This window comes from Macaca fascicularis, chromosome 3, assembly GCF_037993035.2.
Source record: "Macaca fascicularis isolate 582-1 chromosome 3, T2T-MFA8v1.1".
NCBI classification, from domain to species: domain Eukaryota; kingdom Metazoa; phylum Chordata; class Mammalia; order Primates; family Cercopithecidae; genus Macaca; species Macaca fascicularis.
In genome coordinates this window covers 93,617,407-93,636,966 of record NC_088377.1, presented here as the reverse complement: position 1 = coordinate 93,636,966, position 19,560 = coordinate 93,617,407, and the positions used below count along the sequence as shown (strand labels likewise).

At 38.7% G+C, this 19,560-nt stretch overlaps 1 protein-coding gene across 11 annotated transcripts in view; it reads right to left on the bottom strand.

Moving 5' to 3' along the window:
- Positions 1–19,560, bottom strand: part of AOAH (acyloxyacyl hydrolase) — a 206,425-nt gene that overhangs the window by 159,083 nt on the left and 27,782 nt on the right. For 6 of the 11 annotated variants that reach the window (XM_074035229.1, XM_065542124.2, XM_074035228.1 and 3 more), the window contains exons 2-3: positions 15,846–15,941; positions 3,275–3,341 (exon numbers count right to left, since the gene is read on the bottom strand). In XM_074035229.1, coding sequence (XP_073891330.1) covers positions 3,275–3,341; positions 15,846–15,941 — 163 coding nt within the window. Of the gene's footprint in view, positions 1–3,274; positions 3,342–15,845; positions 15,942–17,089; positions 17,330–19,560 lie in introns of those variants that run through there. The other 5 variants (XM_065542123.2, XM_065542128.2, XM_065542125.2 and 2 more) reach the window with 5 other exon arrangements.

Sequence of the window (19,560 nt, the reverse complement as noted above, 5' to 3'; positions counted from 1 at the left end):
CACCATTTTGGCCAGGATGGTCTCGATCTCCTGACCTCGTGATCTGCTCTCCTCAGCCTCCCAAAGTGCTGAGATTACAGGCGTGAGCCACAGCGCCCGGCCCGCTAGTCCCATTCTTTCTCAATACCTATGCCCGCTTGTCTCTTGTACAGTTCACATGCTGTACAGTTTGCATCTGCAGTGATGAGTACTGTGTCTGTCCTTTCTCTGATCCTTGTGCTTCACTGGTTCTCACACTACTCTATAGCCAGGTACAGAAGATCTAGTTGTGTCTGAATTGCCCCAGGCCACTTCTCGGTAACTCCCAGCACACTGCTCTTGGGAGCTGTTCTCTGGCACCCCCTTTTGGTCACTTGCATGTACTGCCCTCTTTGAGTTCTGGGACTTTTCAGTTTGCTAATCTGGTTCCCTGATCTAGGCTCCTACTAGGTGTATAAACAGATTCATCGAATAGACAAAAAGGGTTTCTTTTTTTCTTTTTCTGTCTTCATACTTTGAAAAAACTTTCTTCACAGCAGTCTAGTCACGGCTCATCTGTAATCATACTTTTTTTAAAAAAATTATTATTTCAACAAACACTTATTGAAGACTTTCTACCCTTAAGTATTGCACCTGCGCCTGGAGATACAAAGCTCTCTCCTTTCCCCCCCAACCCTTCCTACCTCTTTTTCTTACTTTCTTTTGTACTTTCATAAACATATAGTCAGTATTTTGCTAAGTACCTGCAGATAGATGCAAAGATGAATAAAATGTAGTCCTAGCCCTCAAAAGGTTTTCCATCTAGTTAGCAATTTAGAAAAGTAAATGGATAATTCGATTACAAATAGCTGTGGTAAATACCATGCTAAGGGTTTGCACAGGGTATTAGGAAAATGTGTGCACGCTCATGAATGTACATGTCTGTATGAGTGTGCTTTTGTGTGTACGTGTGTGTGCCTGTGTGCATGTCTGTGGGTGTGCACGTGTTTGTGTGTGTGTTTGTGTATGTGTATGTGCCTGTTTGCCTGTGTGTGTGGGAGTGGGTTCATAAGATTTGTTTGGGGTAGAGGTAGAGGGTAGAGCTTTTGGATGTGCCAAACTGAGTGAACATCTCATACAAAGATCCTGAGGCAGAAACCTCCTGGTGTGTGGAGAGACTACAAGTGGTTCGGAGTGTAGTGTGCTATGGAGTGGCAAGGGGTGAGTCTGGAAATGCCCTCAGAAACCAGTTCCTGATGAGCCTTGTGTATGGGGCTAGGAGTCCTGCAAAGGATGTGAAGACTTTGAAGAATTTTACGTTCAGGGAGTACCATAGTTAGGTTTGCATTAAAACATACTAGTCTAGCTATAATGTAGATTATGAAACAGTAGGACAAAGGGCAAGTTTGTAGGCCTGGAATCCAGTTAGGAGGCAGTGCCAATAACAGTGGCACTAGCTAAGAATAAAGGGTCCCTGCCTTCCAAACACAGCCCACGGGTTATGAAAAATTGTTTGCCGTAACAGAGTGAGATCACTATTAAGAGAGACAGGTGCACAGTACGACAGATCACTGATGACCTCCCTGCCTGTATGATTTCCTTCTGTCTTTAAAATTTTGTGACTCTAGGCTACCTGTTGTGGAAGGGAATGCTGTCCTTTGAACATCTCTGCTGTAAGGTTAACGGCCCCTTGAAGAGGAATCATGTAAGAATGTTCCTAGGAACCAATCCAAATGCCCATCAATGATAGACTGCATAAAGAAAATGTGGCACATATACACCATGGAATACTATGCAGTCATAAAAAGGATGAGTGCATGTCCTTTGCAGGGACATGGATGAAGCTGGAAACCACTGTTCTCAGCAAACTATCACAAGATCAGAAAACCAAACACTGCATGTTTTTACTCATAAGTGGGAGTTGAACAACGCGAACACATGGACACAGGGAGGGGAACATCACACAACAGGCTCTTTTAGACGGTGGGGGAAATGGGAGGGAGAGCATTAGGACAAACACTTAATGAATGTGGGGCTTAAAACCCAGATGACGGGTTGACAGGTGCAGCAAACCACATGGCACATGTATACCTATGTAACAAACCTGCACATTCATCACATGTATCCCAGAACTTAAAGTTAAAAAAAATAGAATGTTCCTAAGAGCACTGTTCACAAGAGTTAAAACCAGAAAGCAATTAAACATATAATTTATGTATAATAAATTATAAAATGTTTATAATAATATGTATTATATAATAATGAATGATTTATATTTGTATATTTTATATATAATACAACCATAGAAAAACCTCCATAATTTTTTTTATAGAAAGCAGGAGAAGAATGAACATGGAATTTAGGATGATGCTCACTTGGGTGGGAAAAGCCTGAGAATAAAGGGGAGGGACCACAGGGGCAAAGAAAGTTATTGTCAAGGTCCTAGACTTTCTTTTAGGTGGTGGGTTCAGGAGCTTATTTCAGTATTCAAAGTAACTAAATAAGAATATAGTGAGTGTAAGACAGCTATGTATGGATCATTGATGAGAGACTGCCATGAACTGAGAAACAGGGTTTATTTGATTCAGTTTCCTGAGTTCAAAAAAAGAAAAACAGTAGCTGGGCATGGTGGCTCATGCCTGTAATATCAGCACTTTGAGAGGCCAAGGTGGCTGGATCATGAGGTCAAGAGTTTGAGACCAGCCTGGCCAACATGGTGAAACCCCATCTCTACTAAGAATACAAAAATTATACGGGTGTGGTGGCACATGCCTGTAATCCCAGCCTCTTAGGAGGCTGAGGCAGGAGAATTGCTTGAACCTGGGAGGTGGAGGTTGCAGTGAGCCGAGATCACACCACTGCACTCCAGCCTGGGCTACAGAGCAAGACTCTGTCTCAGGAAAAAAAAAAAAAAAAAAAAAAAAAGGAAAAAAGGAAAAACAGTAAAAGAAAAAGCAGACCGTGATAATGTGAGGAGCAAGGGCTGGGAGTAGGGAGGTGGAGAGAAGCCAGAAAATCAGCGAAGTGGGAAGAGAAGATGTGGCCTGGGAACCCAGGGAGGCAGAGAGAGCTCAGGAGAAAGGTTCAATCACCCAAGTACAGGTTGCCACACTGTAATTCAAGGGGAGCCTTGCGTAGAGTGACGAAGGATCCAAATCAGGTTCCAGTTTTCCACTATTACTAAGAGCTGGAATAACAGCGCGAGCCCTGTCCAGTAAGCGCATCAAGCTGAACACAGAGCCTCCCACCTCCCAGTTTTCTTGTTCTTCCCATGTCCCAGCAATGGAATCAGAGTTACGTGTCATGGCATACTCACAGTTTTATAATGTCTGATCCAAACTTGTCAATGACTAAATAGCAGGTGGTTTTCAAGAACAGTTTTTCTAAAAAATAAAGAGGGAAATTGAATATATTTTTATTGCAACGAATTTAACACACCTTAATAATGATTATCTTTACTAGGAACTGGAGCTGAGTGATTAACTTATGATTAATTTGAATATTAAATTTTAAGGATTTGAAGGAAACGTTACAGCTACTGTATGCATTAAATATCACTTCCATCTCAGATTTATGTGAATGCCACCTAACCGTCCAGGTTAAAGATAAGCAATTTATTCTAAAAACACAGTTAAATGTTGGATTTTCCTTTTCTTTCTTTTTCTTTTCTTTTTTTTCTACAGGGAATATCGGCTATGACTTCATTTGTTGAAGTTGAAAGAAATGAGACTTGCATTAAAGTCAATAATCTGAAACATAGCTCTGTTACAAATGGTCTTTTCTGGTGTTTATTCGAAGGAAAATACTTCACTTGGGGTCATTAGTTTTTGCTGTTATTATCCCAGAGATAAAAGGAGATGACAGTTACAGGTGATCCTGCACTGCCACCTTCATCATAGGACACAGATACACTCCACACACATACGCCTACTAACAACATAATCTCCCCCCACCTCCTATGAGAGCACATGAATGTTTTGTGAGTTCGTCCTTCCCACAATGAAACCTGTTGGTCCTGTTTCTCCAGTTTGTGAGTCTATTGTGGAGCTCTGGCAATTCAACTGAGGATCTTAGCAGAGTTAGGGATGGATCAGTTGTCCTAGAAAGAGATAGAAAGCCCTCATTGAGGAGAATCTATCTTGTCATGATGCATCTCACATAGGGGGCCCAGACCTTGCTGGATGATGGAGTGGTGAAACAAGATAAATACGGCAATGCTCCCTGGTACTTCAATTTTGCTTAATGTTAAATAATGTTAAATATTATTTTTGTATTAATATAGATATATTATATGACTTTTTAGATAAAAAAGTATGAGACTTTAAATACACTGTGCTCAGCTGGGCGCAGTGGCTCACGCCCGTAATCCCAGCACTTTGGGAGGGGTGGATCGCCAGAGGTCAGGAGTTTGAGACCAGCCTGGCCAACATAGTGAAACCCTATCTCTCCTAAAAATACAAAAAATTAGCTGGGTGTGGTGGCTGGCGCTTGTAATCTCAGCTACTCGGGAGGCTGAGGCAGGAGAACCTCTTAAACCCGGGAGGCGGAGGTTGCAGTGAGCCGAGATCGCACCATTGCACTCCAGCCTGGGCAACAAGAGTGAAACTCCATCTCAAATAAATAAATAAACAAATAAATAAATAAATAAATAAATTGTGCTCTTGAAGTAGGCAATTAAAACTGTGTCCTCACATTACGAGTGACCTTACAGAAATAAAAAGGATTATAAGGGAATGTTATGAACAGGTGCATGGCAATAAATTAGGCAACTTAGATAAGATAAAAAATTCTTAGAAAGACACATAATGCCCAAATGGACTCATGAATAAATAGACATTTTTAAGAAACATATAACAAGTAAAGAGATTGAATTAGTAATTTAAAACCTCCCACAAAAGAAAGCCTAAGATAAGACAGCTTCACCAGATAGGATTCACTGGTGAATCTACCAAAAAGTTACAGAATTAATAACAATTTATCAAGAATTCTACCAAAAAATGGAAGCAGAGTGACCACTTCTTAACTTATTTGTGAAGTTAATATTACCCTGATACTAATACCAGAAACCTTCCTCCGAAAGAATGTAGACCCGAACTTCTCATGAATATAACCACAAGGATCCTCAACAAAATACAAACAAATAAGATCCAGCTATACAGAAATTATACACCATGATCAGGTGGGATTTATCCCAGGAATGCAAAATTGGTTTAACATCTGAAAATCAGTTAACGTATTACTCCCCTATCAACAACAACAACAACAACAAAACCTATATGATTATCCAATATAGGCAGAAGATATTTGACAAAATATAGCACTGCTTCATGATTTTATTAGGAATAAAAGGGAATGTCCTCAACCTAATAAAGGTTATCTACAAAAAACCTGACAACTAACATGATATTTAGTGGTGAAAGTTTAAATACTGTCCCCTCAGTATTAGGAAAATATAAGAATATCTGCATTCACTACTTTTATTCAACATTATAAGTTCTAGCTAGGAGAATTAGGCAAGAAAAAGAAATAAAAAGCATTCAGTTTGGAAAGTAAAGAAGTAAAACTATCTTGTAGCTGATGTGATCTTCTATGTAGAAAATCCTAAGGAATCTATTAAAAACTATAAGAACCAACAAAAAAGTTCAGTAAGGTTGCAGGATACAAGATCAATATGCAAAACCAATTGTATTTCTATATAGCAGAAGTGAGTGAGCAAATAAAAACTGAAATTAAGGAAAACAATTCCATTTACAGTAGCATCAAAAAGAACTAAATTCATAGGAACAAACTTAACCAAAAAAAAAAAGTGCAAAATATATACTCTGAAAACTACATGTTAAAAGAAGTTAAAGGAGACCTAAATAAATGGAAAGACATTGCATATTCATGAATTAGCAAACTTAATATTGCTAAGAAAGCAATTCTTCCCAAACTGATCCACAGATTCAATGCAATCTCTATGAAAGGCCTAGCTAACTTCTTTGCAGAAACTGAGCAGCAGATCCTAACATTCATACGAAAAGTCAAGTGATTCAGAACACCAAAACAACATTGAAAGAAAAGAACAAAGTTGGAGGACTGACATTTCCCAATTTCAAAGCTAGACAGCTACCGTAATCAAGATAGCATGGTATTAACATAAAGACAGACATACGGATCAATGAAATAGAATCGATAGTTCAGAAACAAACCCTAACATTCAGTCAAGTGATTTTCAGCAAAAGTGCAAAGACCATTTCATTGGAGGAATTTAACAAATGGTGCTGGGACAACTGGATAGCCACAGGCAAAAGAATGAATTTGGACACTTACTTCACACTATATACAAAAATTAACTCAAAATGGGTCAAAGACCTAAATGTAAGAGTGAAAACTGTAAAATTCCTACAAGAAAACGTTGGCATAAATCTTAGTGACTTTGGGTTAGGCAATGTTTTCTTAGATATGACACCAAAAGCACAAGCAAAAGAAGAAAAAAACCCAGACAAACTTGACTTCATTAAAATAAAAATAAGTTTTGTGCTTCGTAGAACACCAACAAGAAAGTAAAAAGACAACTCACAGAATGGGAGAAAAATTTTGCCAATCATATACCAAATGGCCTATCACAGTACTAGAATATATAAAGGACTATTACAACTCAATAATAAAAAGACAAATAGTCCAATTAAAATATGTACAAAGAATCTGAATAGACGGTTTTCCAAAGAAGATATACCAATGTCCAAAAGCCACATGAAAAGATACTCAACGTCATTAGCTACCAAGGAAATGCAATTCAAAGCCAAAATGAGATACAACTTCATATCCACTATAATGTGCTTTAATAAAAGAGAGAATAATATGTGTTGGTGAGGATGTGGAGAAATCAGAAAGCTTGTACAATGCTGATGGGAATGTAAACTGGTGCAGCCAGTTTGTAACCAGCCTATCAGCTCCTCAGACTGTTTGACATAGAGTTACTATGTGATCCAGCATATATATGTGTGTATATATATGTATGTATATACACCATATATATATGTATGTGTATATATATATGGTAGAACCAAAAACATGTGTCCACACAGAAACGTGTACACAAATATTTATAGCAGTATTTTGCATAACAGCCAAGAAATGTAAACTGCTCAAATATCCATCAGCTAATAGAGAAACAAATGTGGTATACCCATACAATGGAATATTATTCAACCATGAAAAGTAATAAAGTTATGATACATGCTACAACATAGGGAATCTCTAAAACACTATGCTAAGGGAAAGAAATCAGTCACACAAGACCAGATATTGTATGATTCCATTTATATGAAATGCCCAAAACAGGCAAAGTCATAGACACAGAAAGTAGATCAGTGTTTGCTTAAGGCTGGAAAGAGTGGGTGTTTCGGGGATGCTAAAAGGCATGTCATTTCTTTTGTGTAACAAAAATGTTCTAAAATTGATTGTGGTGATTGATTAACATGCACCTCTATGACTATACTGAAAGTCACTAAATTGTACGTTTTAAATGAGTGAACTGTATAGTATGTGAATTGTAGCTTAATAAAAGTGTTTAAAAACAGATTCCCTCTCCCTTGGGCTCCTTTTTAGGGGTGCTACTGTGGAGAGGGTCAAGAAGCTCTGATGTCATAGTATACTCAGAGACCTGCATTTCGTTCAGTACCAGCCCACTGGCTTCTGGCCTTGGAGAAATTGCATCCCCTTTCTGGACTTCCGTTTCCTCATCTGAAAAATGTGGGTGTAGGATTTGGTCCCTTTCACTATAGTGTCTGCTAAGTTTGGGGACTTTTGTAAGAGACATTCCAAATTAAGTGAAGGAGCTTTGGAAAAAAGTTAAAAGTACTGCTAATGCAGAACTGGCTTAGCCTAGAGCAGAGCAATTTAAAAACGGACATTAGGGTGTTCTTTGATAAACTTCTAATACTGGCTGAAAGGCAGAGAAAATTCATCTTCTTTCTGGTAAGATAAGCAGTGTGTGTGTGTGTGTGTGTGTGTGTGTGTGTGTGTGTCTTAGAATTCTGTTTAGCTCAAGTCAAAGCAGACGGCTGCAGGTTCCTCCCTCCCTGAGCCAGGACCATTTGAACAGTTTCCGATAGTGTCTTCTGTGACTGTTAGCTTGAGAGGCGCCTGGAGCAATGGCTGATGTGGGACATGAGATGCCCTCTGAGAGCTAAATTCTGAGATCAACACCGAAGGGTACGAAGCAGAAATATGCAAAATCTCCGGAAAGAGCCAGCTATTCCCAGTCAGCCATGATCAGATGGTAACCTGATTGTTACTGACACACCTGAAGAAAAATTTGGCATTTACATATTGACAGTAACCTAGCTAAAGTAAAAATTATACTGTTAAACTCTGCCTGTGACAAGGAACATACAGGAATACTTAATTTCTACAGATTAAAAGAGACTTGGAACAGCACAGGAAAAAAGAAAATGTGGCTATTCCAAAGGGCAAAAAGAGTTAAAATAAGACCAATTAAGTAGTTATCATAATTTGCATGTATAGAGATGTATGTGTAAATAAAATGTAGGACATTCCAATTTGTAAGTTACTTTCATGTTTACTATCACTTTCTTTCTCATAAGAATCTTATGAGGGAGTAATTATTTTTATCTTCATTCTGTAGACAAGAACATTAAGACTTAGAGAGCTTAAGATCACAAACATAGCAAGTAGTTCAACTGAGATTAAAATATTTTACTCCAAAACGCGTTATTATTTGTAGTATACATTTCAATGTGCTTAGGATATTTTATTTGATATTTTATTCTATCTCAAGTGTAGCAGGTATTGTTATACATTGTTATATGTATAATATGTATACATTATTTCATACAATATGTATACATTATTATATACAAACTTGAAGCACAGTATGACCAAGTGACCACATAATTTTTTTTTTTTTTTTCTTTAGCCAGTCTTGATCTGTTGCCAAGCTGGAGTGCAGTGGTGCAATCTCATTTCACTGCAACCTCCACCTCCAGGGTTCAAGCGATTCTTCTGCCTCAGCCTCCTGAGCAGCTAGGACTACAGGCGTATGCCACCATGCCCAGCTACTTTTTGTATTTTTAGTAGAGACAGGGTTTCACCATGTTGGCCAGGATGGTCGCGATCTCTTGACCTTGTGATCCGCCTGCCTTGGCCTCCTAAAGTGTTGGGATTGCAGGCATGAGCCACCACGCCTGGCCAACCACACTATTTTACAAGTACATATTCTAGGATGCATTCAGACTTTCAGAATCTCCAGAGTAGGCACGAAGTGCCTTCTTTCTTTTAAGACTACATGAGCTTTTAACAATTATATTCTACGGAGATAGGATTTCTGCATAGGTGACCCAAGAAAGTGAAGTTATAGCAAGACTCTCAGGGCTTATGATTCTGTTGACCCCTGACTAGTGAGAATGATTCCATTAATCATTTTTTCATTAACAATTCTGAGATTCTTCCAAGGTGCTTCCTAATGAGAGCCAAAGGCAAAAGCAGTGGATGAAACTGAAGGTTGGAAATGCTTTGCACGATTAGGAAAAAACTGTCTTATAGGGCACAGGGAAAGGCAACATGATTTACTAAGAGATTATTCTCAAGAATGGTGCTTACGTGATTTCCCTGCTAAAGCTTTGATTTTTGTACTTTTTTTTTAGCTTTGGAGGTGAAAGTAATACTTCACTAAAAAATAATTTAAAAATAATTGTGTGTTTATGTGCTTAATTTCATATCCTTCTATCCCCCATTCACCTGGCCTACCAGATGGAAGGCAATGCAATGCTTGATCCCAGTAGACGCTGTGGGTCAGGCCTAGTAAGTCTTCCAGGAGAAATCCTCAGCTAGGAGAACATCTATTTTTGCCACCCCATACAACTCACATAACAATTCTGTTTCTGTGTCCTGTTTTCCTCATCCATAAAATGGAAGCAATACTGCCCATGGTGTCCTTTAACCTGAACTGAGTGTTCTATTTTTAGCTGGAGGTAAAACATGAATTGATAAAATGAAAATAACCCCCAACAACCTTCTTAATCCTTTAAAATTGCTCCAATTGAAAAGGCAACCCATCATTGAAAACCAAAATATCAACCTTGTTTCCCTTGGTGAAATACCAGCTTCCACTTCATCAGAATCTGACTTTCAGCCTCTCACCTGATCTTATCAGGCTCTGACATTTCCTGTTCGAAGTCAGAAGAAGCTAAGATGGTACCTTGAACACCAGCAATCCTGTGTTGGGTTGTTTTATATTTTGCTAGTATATTAAGAAGAGGGAATAATCTAGGAAATAGGATTTTTAGTCAGTCTTTCACCTTTGGATGACGCAACTTTGCCAAAAAAGAGAACATCTAACTCGAGGTTATACCTGCCAATGTTGTCTATCACACGAAAGGCAACCAGTTAAAACAAGGCTTAATGATAACTGTGACTGCTCTTCACTGTTTTCTTTCCGTAAAATGGTAATAATATTTTTCTTCTTCTTCTGTAACTCAGAGATGTGAAAATACAAAGTAAAGCTTATAACAAATTGTGAATGCTCAACAGGAATAAAGAAATAAAATACAGAACTTATATGAGAAGTATAGAGTAATTAAGAGGCTTGACCTAGGCCTATATGCCTTAACATGTATAGATCATAAAATCATGTTGTGTGAAAAACAAAAACTTGCTGAGCAATGCGTACAGTAGACCATTGACGTCAAATTAAAGCCTTTGCACGGGAGGAGTATGGAAAGATGGTGGTGGAGGCGGCAGAATTTTGAAATCTCTTTGAATCTCTACAAAAAAAAAAGGAGTGCAATCCCAGCACTTTGGGAGGCCAAGGCAGGCAGATCACCTGAGGTCAGGAGTTCAAGATCAGACTGACCAATATGGCGAAGCTCCGTGTCTACTAAAAAGGCAAAAATTAGCCAGGTGTCGTGATGGGTCCTGTAATCCCAGCTACTTGGGAGGCTGAGGCAGGAGAATCGCTTGAACCCGGGAGGCAGAGGTTGCAGTGAGCCGGGGTATTGCACCACCGCACCTCAGCCTAGGTGACAGAGCAAGACTCTGTCTCCAAAAAAAAAAAAAAGAATAGCAAGACCGAAAACCCACAGAAAGCAGTTACCACAAAGCTGGGCATATCCATGAACCCCAATGTGCAATTAGGTAAGAATAAACCATTTTACAACCACAAGACCTATGGGCCATCAACTTCTGTAAGGGAGAAAGTAGAGGGAAGCAATGGATTACAGATAAAACTGAGAACAGGAGAATCCCCAGATAGCTGACAGGTGTTGGGTGGAAAGCATGGCGGGCCAATTAGAGAACAACCGCTGGACAGGGAGGGGTTTTGTGCAATCAATAGTTGGTGAATGCAAGGAGTTCAAGACTAGAGAGAATTAGGGACTAGAGTCATCTGGCACCCACAAGGGACCCACTGGAGCTCCCTTCCAGGGCAAGGCACACACTGAGGAGAAACTGCTGGGTATAGAGAAAGTCCAGATGAAAGTGAATAGGAAAACAGTCAGAAAATCTCAGAAAGCAAGCTGCCACAATTTTTTTTAACACTACCCCAAAACAACAGAAGAAGGAGCTCTGTGCATTTAGAAAAACTACCCTGAACCACGTCTCTTTCTAAGGGTTTTTGAAAACTAATTTCACATAAAAATGAGCAACAGAAATGGATCTAGGTCAACTCCCATACAAAGTTATTATAAGAAGACAAAGATTAAGGAACAGAATAACATCCCTGCAGATAGTAAAAGCATGCCAGAAAGTCATGCCAAAAAAGGATTAAAACATAACATATTATTTCTAAACATATTATTTTAAAATGAGCTAAGAGGCATTAATAAAATGATATAAGACATGAAAAAATAACAAGAATAAGAATTAGAAAAACTCAGATATGGAATAAAAGAACTCAGGAAAAAATAAAACATGGCATAAAGAATAAAGAAGTGAAATCTCAACTAGAATGAATACAAGAACAAGTGAAAACAGTAGATGAGGTCTTGAGTGAAATAGAAGGTGGAGAGCAGGAACAATTTTAAGATAAAAAATAAATAAAGAGATTAAAATACATTCAAGAGATGGGCAAAATAGCAAAGACAGGCAAAGAAGATTCAAAATGTGGATGATAGAAATCCCAGAGGAAAGAAACAAAATCAAGGAAGCCGAACAAACACTAAAACATTCCTAAAATCAGAAAATGTATATTTGAAATCACATCGAGAGAGCGCACTGCATGGCTGACAACATCAATACACAGCAGCTGGCCAAGTTATCTTCTAGTTAGATGACTAAATGTTATAGAAAACAAATCCTCTGAACTTCAAAGTATAAACAGCAAATAACTTGGAAGGACAAGGTCAATTAGATTATCAATAGGCTTTTGAATACTGTATTTAAGATGCTCAGGGAAAGACATTATGTGCCAAGGAGTTTTATATACAGAAAAGCCTTGACTTTCTTGTATAAAGGGCACAGACAGCCTGTTATCAACATGCAAGAATGCAAGTAATACTTGTTGCTATGAGCCCTTCTGGAGGAATGAACTTTAGACAACAATTCAACTAGAGAGACAACTCATATAAGGGCTGGTGGTGAACATTAATCATTAGGTGCTGATGCAGCTAAGACTAAATGAGGGTGAAAAGGGAACGGGTGTTATATGCAGTGGTTATATGCTCAGATAATGTAGGACAATGATTAAAAAGGGTAGAGAAATGGGAAAGGCAGATGCAAAAAAACAATTTTAACTGCTCATAAGAATTAGAAAATATATTAATGATAGTAGCATTAGAATTGATATTCTGAGACTGTTTTATGTGCAAGGAAGGATGGGTAAATGAGTAATGATTGGAGATTTAAATTCTAGTAATCCCTTTGTGCTTTACAATTGGGACTTTGTGTGGAAAGGAGATATAGATACAATACAGAAGACTTTAAGAAAAAAATTTGTGGTTCTGAACTTGAATTTGAAGTGTCAGTATGAATTCAGATATTTTATCTTAAAGTTGACATGTGTAAATGAATATACATAGGTTTCCTATTTCTGTCCACTGAAGAGGCCTAGAAAGAATGGTCAACTCAAATTAGCCAGGTGTGGTGGCAGGCGCCTGTATTCCCAGCTACCCGGGAGGCTGAGACAGGAGAATCTCTTGAACAAGGGTGGCAGAGGTTGCAGTGAGCCAAGATCGAGTCACTGCACTCCAGCCTGGGCAACAGAGCAAGACTGTCTCAAAAAAAAAAAAAAAAAAAAAAAAAGAGTGGCCAATTCAGTAACAATAATGAACATTCCTAAGCATCTGGTTTATGGTCTTGAAACATTATTTCTCACTAAAAGAAACCAGGACTTTTAAGAGAAATGACTGATTTCAAGCCTTGGGCTTGATATGTACAAGATACGGCTGGAACACTTTGTCATACCAGTTAGTGAGGAAACTATTGAAGGTGACTGAGGCTCATGTGCAAAGGACTTGAGTCAGCTTGAAGGAGGTGCCACTGGTCAAAGCTCAATGGGATCATCTGCGCTTCATAAGGATAATAATTGCACTTGACTGAAACCCATCAGTATGCTTAAGTTCGTAAGTTTATCATGATATTTTAAGGAAAAACTAATTGCTTGCTGTGAGATGATAACAGAAAACCAATGCATTACCTTGAAAACTGATACAAGAAAAGAATCAAACATTTATCCTGCCTTTCCTAGATGCCTTTCCACTAAGTACTGTGGGAAAAATGTCTCTAAAATATGATGTGAGAAAGTGTCCAATATATGTCAATTAATAAGTAAGAAATAAATAATAGATTTGAATATCACAGTTTTAAAATCCCAATGAATTAATAGATCTCATCATTGAACATCGACAACTGCGACGATCACCAAAAGAGAGTCCTGGCACAGAGGCTCACAATGGACCTGTCATCTCAGCACTTTGGGAGGCCAAGGTGGACAGATCACTTGAGGCCAGGAGTTAGTGACCAGCTTGGGCAACACAGAGAGACCCTGTCCCTCCAAAAAAATTTCAAATTAGCTGGTGTGATGGTATATGCCTGTAGTCTCAGATCCTTGGGAAGCTGAAGCAGGAGGATCTCGATGAACCCAGGAGGTCAATGCTGCAGTGAGCACTCCAGCCTGGGCGACAGACTGAGACCTTGTCTAAAAAACAAAAAAGAAGGAGAAGAAAAAAAAACACATAAAAGATAAAAGCACCTATGGCAGCCTCCTGATGAAAGAAAACAATATCATTTGTAGGCTTGTCAAAGGAATCAGATTGGAAAAGGATCAAACCTCTGATCAAGCTGCCGATTTTCAGGAAATACAGAGCACAGAGAAACATACTTAATTATACTACAGGAATGCAATCAACACCATCCAGACTGTGGGAAACTCCACAGGTCAAGTTCCACAGCTAAGTGAGAAGAAAAAGGAAGGGGTGGAAAGGAAACTTACAGATTAAAATAAACTCAAAAGACACATCAAAATTGTAAATACTGGGCAAGGTTATGGTATCTAGGGATGCCCACTGAGTGATAAAGCTATAAAGAAATGCAATAAAATAATTTTACTTTAAAAATCAGCACATTGAGCTTTTTGCAGGGGGAGGATGGGATGGGGCATGTGAATGGGACTTCAGAGGACGCCATTGATCTGTTCTTTCTTGACCCAGACTATGTTTACAAGGGCGTTCATCTTTCAGTAACCAATGAAGCTATATATTTGCTTCTCATGGTTTTCTACTTTTGTCTTGTTTTTACAAAGAAAAACCAAAAAAATTACTGGCAGAACAATATTACACATTATTCATGAATCCATACAAGTGAATGTGTAAATACAAAATCTGACAAGAACGATACCCATTTAGTTCACTTGAAGGGGTTCCTGCTAGGGAGGTGGGGCAGGGGAGAATGGAACTGGAGGAAGGGAAAGCTGAAGCGTTCCAAGTATAGGTGCCATGTTTTAACTTCGCAAAAGAAAGATGTAATTATGATGTGAATATGTTAAAATATTAACGGTCCATTTGGGACATTCTAAACACACGTGTTTGTGTATTATCCTCTCACAGTCTTTGTTTTTGAATTCTAAACATTTTAGCCTGTGAATGCATATTATGACTAAAGGCAATAACTTCTCTGAAAAGACTTTGATGCTATTGGCACAGCATACTGTGTCAATCAAAGATACAATTGCCATTATTCCAGCTACCTTACTTAACAGAAAAAATAATGTAGGCACCTTAGATGAATTAGTTCCCATTAAGTGAATAAAAATTTGACTCTCAAAAAAGTTTATTCATTATGACTGTTTGAGTAACAGTATTCTATAATGGAAATATGATTAATATTTTATTTCTACTAATACTGAAAAACAAATATGCAATTTGCTTGAACTCAATCAATTTCTTCCTTTGGTGGGTGTATAAGGTACTTTATTGAGATCCAGTTTAAATTAATGAAATGTTCTAGATTATTTTCCCATTTGAAATTTTGAGATCAGTTGTTCTCCCAACCCAAAGCTCTGTGTTGGTAGGGCTAGGTGTACATCTTGGAATGTTAATGTTGGTCATGTTAACATAAAATTATTTATTCATTATTTTGACTTCTTACTACTTAAGGCAATGATCAGTAGGTAAGCAAATTATTAGTAATGTGGCAGCCATTCAACAGTTTATTCCCTAAGGGTCCACAGCAATTTCATTGTGCCATGATGGAAAAGGAATGTCAGGGAGAACTTGTCTAGATCATTTTTTTTGTTTGTTTTAATTTGAGCCCCATAAGAATATCAACCTACAGAAATAGCATAATCAGATTCTTCTCTGTCAGCATGGGCAGGAAGTAAAGGCAGTCATGATGACTCAGGAGTGAGAGGACAAGCAGACCCCCAGCAGCATGACCCGTCCCATATTTACCAGGCAGGTAGCTGCAAAGTCTCTCCATCGAGGCCTGGACCGTCGAGTTGTGAACTTGAGCGAGCTGTTCAATCACAGACACCACCAGCACACACCCTGCCAGGGAGGACAAGAACATGTCATTAGTGTCCTACAGAAAACTGAACTGGAGAGACAGGAGAAAGAAAGGGTGTGTGTGTGTGTGTGTGTGTGTGTGTGTCCTTAAGAAGGCCAACCTTTCCAAAACAGAGAAAGTGATGATGTTTACATGAGCTAGTGCAAGGAAAACAGCCCACATGGAGCAGAAGTTCAACAGATATTAGCTTCTCTCTTCCCTCACTTTCTCTCCTTTCCGCAGTAGATGGCTGCAGAATAGGATCATTCCCATCCTACACATTCGCTTGGCAGGAGGGGAATCCAGGATACAATTTTTAATTTTGGAAAAGCGATGGAAATTGCCTAGCATTTGAAGTCGAAAGATCTGGGATTGAGTCCTGACTTAGTAATCTTGAACTCACCATGTGGCCTTTCTGAACCTGGTTTCCTCCTTGCAAAGCAGGTAATATGTTTCCCATAGGGATGCTGTGATGGTTAAATGAGACAAAAGTGAAACTGAGTGTGTCTTTGAAATCATAACACATTGTAAAATATTATTTTAGCTCACAGCTACAAAGCATACTACTTGAAAGCATGCATGAACATGGTAAGTGTCTAGATGGACAATTGTATTAAGTTAGGAATATATTCCTTCTGTTACTTTGATATGTGGTAAGTGTGAATGCCTAGAGCTCCTAGGCTGACATTCCTAGAAGATTCTATCACTTGCCTTAATTTTCTGAGCAGCAGGGGAAAGCCAAACCTTTTTTTCCAGAGAAAAGGGACTCTTTTTTTTTCCTTATAAACAAGTGGTTGGTCAAAGATCAATCAGTATGTGAGAAGAAATTGTTAGATTCCATTGCAGTAAGAAGAATGGACACTTGCTGGCAGAGGTTCATTTCTAAGGAGGCAAAGGAAGGTTTATGTCCTACAAAAGATGTTCCAGGGAGCCTGGGCCAGCAGTAGGCTCATGATTGTCCCTCTGTGCAAGGAGCTACAGACCCACATTTACACACATGGTATCAGTTAAACCAAATTCCCAGCAGGATTCCTTGAGGGAAGGTGGCTGATAACGGATATGAACAATAAAATTGGGCATTTCTATACATAAAGAAGTAAAATCTTCTATAAAATGAGAGATTGCTGATGAAGAAATGAGAGACTTCTACCTTCTAGGTGCTGCAATGTCTGATGGTGTTTTGGCCTCGATGTTCTGTCCCCTGTCTCTGGACAGAGAGAAAGGTTCACCACATCTGCAACAGTGAAATCTGGATTACCACGGTCTTCCTGGGCTCTGAGAGTACCTACTGGAGGATGCATTGATCACCACTAACTATCAAGGTTGATTGGCTGTGTTTCTAACCTAATGCATGGCACTTGAGGATTTCCTTACATTGCAATTAATTTAGTAGCTGATGCTTATCAGCACTTTATGGTCTTGCGTTTTCATATACATTTGTTTTATTTAAAAAATAACTTTTCAAAAAATACAAACACAATGCAAACTTATTTTTTAAATTTTACAAAATACAGAAAAGTATAAGAAAAGATAATAAACATCACTCAACCCACCCAGAGATAACCAATTTCACTTTTACTATGAATATATCCAATGCATTTAATACAAGTAAATATTTTTGGCATTAATAATGTACTTTTACACCCTAGTTTATGTCTCTGATAATCACCTATTAAGATGGGTGAAAGGTGGAGCTAAATAAATTTTAACAACTACAACTAAAAAATAATGATAAGTAATTATATTGCTATGTGATAAGAGGATGCAGTATGGTGCAGTTGAAAAGAGAGAGGCTTTGACATAAACTTGAGCCACTTACAAATGGTGTGACTTTGAACAAGGTACCCACCTTTCTGAAACTTTATTTCTGAGAGTTTAGAATTAGACCATATGTTCCTTGAGGGCAGGAATGGGGTCTTATCATCTCTAACTCTAAGTTCCTGGCACTGTGCCTGGGTCGGAGAATAAAGGCAAGAGACTTTAAGTTTTTTTTAATATATATATATAAAATATGTAATATATATATTACATATGTAATACAATATAATGTAATACAATATAATATATATTACATATGTAATACAATATAATATATATATACACACACACACACATATGTATGTGTATATAGATATATATGAGATGAGGTCTTGCTGTGTTGGCCAGGCTGGTCTCAAACTCCTGGCCTCAAGCGAAGAGCCACATGAGTTGCATTACAGTGGTTGGTTGCTAGGGGCTCCCTAGCAAAGGGCTAATGGATGCACCTTCAGTTGCTTCCCAGCTCAGTCATCTCACCCAAGTTACTTCCTCTCTGTTCCAGTCTCCACTTGTGGACATGGCTCCACTCCTCATTCTGGCATGAAACAGCCAGTGCCCTCTCTAGGGCCAAACAGCAGCTTCTGCAGCATGTGGTCATGATGTGCTGCTGCTCACAATCAAGGAAGAATACAGTGGAGACTGGGTTGTATGTTAGTCTGTTCACGCAGCTATAACAAAATACCTGAGACTGTGTAATTTCTAATAATAGAAATTCATTTCTCACAGTTTTGGAGGCTGGGAAATTTAAAATCAAGGCACCAGCTGATTTGGTGTCTGGTGAGGGCTTGCTCTCTCCTTCATAGATGGCACCTCCTGCTGCATCCTCAAGTGGTTGAAGGGGCAGAAATGCTGGAGCACTGTGTCCTCCCATGGCTTTGATGGGCCCCAGATGAATAAAATATGATCTTTGTTCACAGGAAGCTCACAATGAATTTCCAAAAATCACATGAACTGGATGGTAAATACCAGTCAAAAGCTATGGGAGATGTGATTTTGGAGAGACCATAACAGGTAGGAGAAGAGCAGGTGAGAGAAGAGGCACTCCCAAGAGAGAAACAAGACTTGGTGGCCTGAAACATCCCGGTATATTTCTCCATATGTTTCTCACTTCAATTAGCAGCAACTTTTCTTTCTCATTAATACCTAAAATAATATTCTTGCAATCAATGGCATAATAGACTTGATGAGATGCAAGAATCGAAAACCAACAATAGTTTGGTGCAGCAGGAATAGTGGGTGACTGTAGGGCATAAAGTGACCTTTCCTTGGAGTCTGTCCTTGAGGAGTCTCCATTCCTATGACCCCAGTGATCATAAACCTTGGATGCTGTTTCCTCTCCCTGAAAATTCAACTCCATCATTAGCATTTGTTTTAATCCACGGCTTAGAAGGATAAATGCAAGGCGAATGGGGCAGCTTGAAACCAACCTGCTTCTTTGTACTTACACATGTGGGCTTTTCTTCTGAATTTTACTCAGAGAAATCCCATCAAGGACTCTTATGACAGTTGTGGCTTCTCAGAACTGCTGGCTAAAATTGGAAAATCATTAGCTAGATAAAAAGAAGCAAAAAAAAAAAAAAATCTGTCTCTGAACACTGGGTGAGTCCTACTGCTATCATCACTTTGCCCAGTGAAGAGTTATGATGATCAAAAGCACCCTGCAGAAAAGGCCATAATGGGGTTTGAAATCATGAACACCCAGGTTGGGCTGAGCTCTGATCTGGAGTCCTGCTCACTCAGCCATCTCCACCTGTCTCCAGTGGGCTCACCTCTCCTTCCAGTTGAATTGTTAATTTCAGGTGT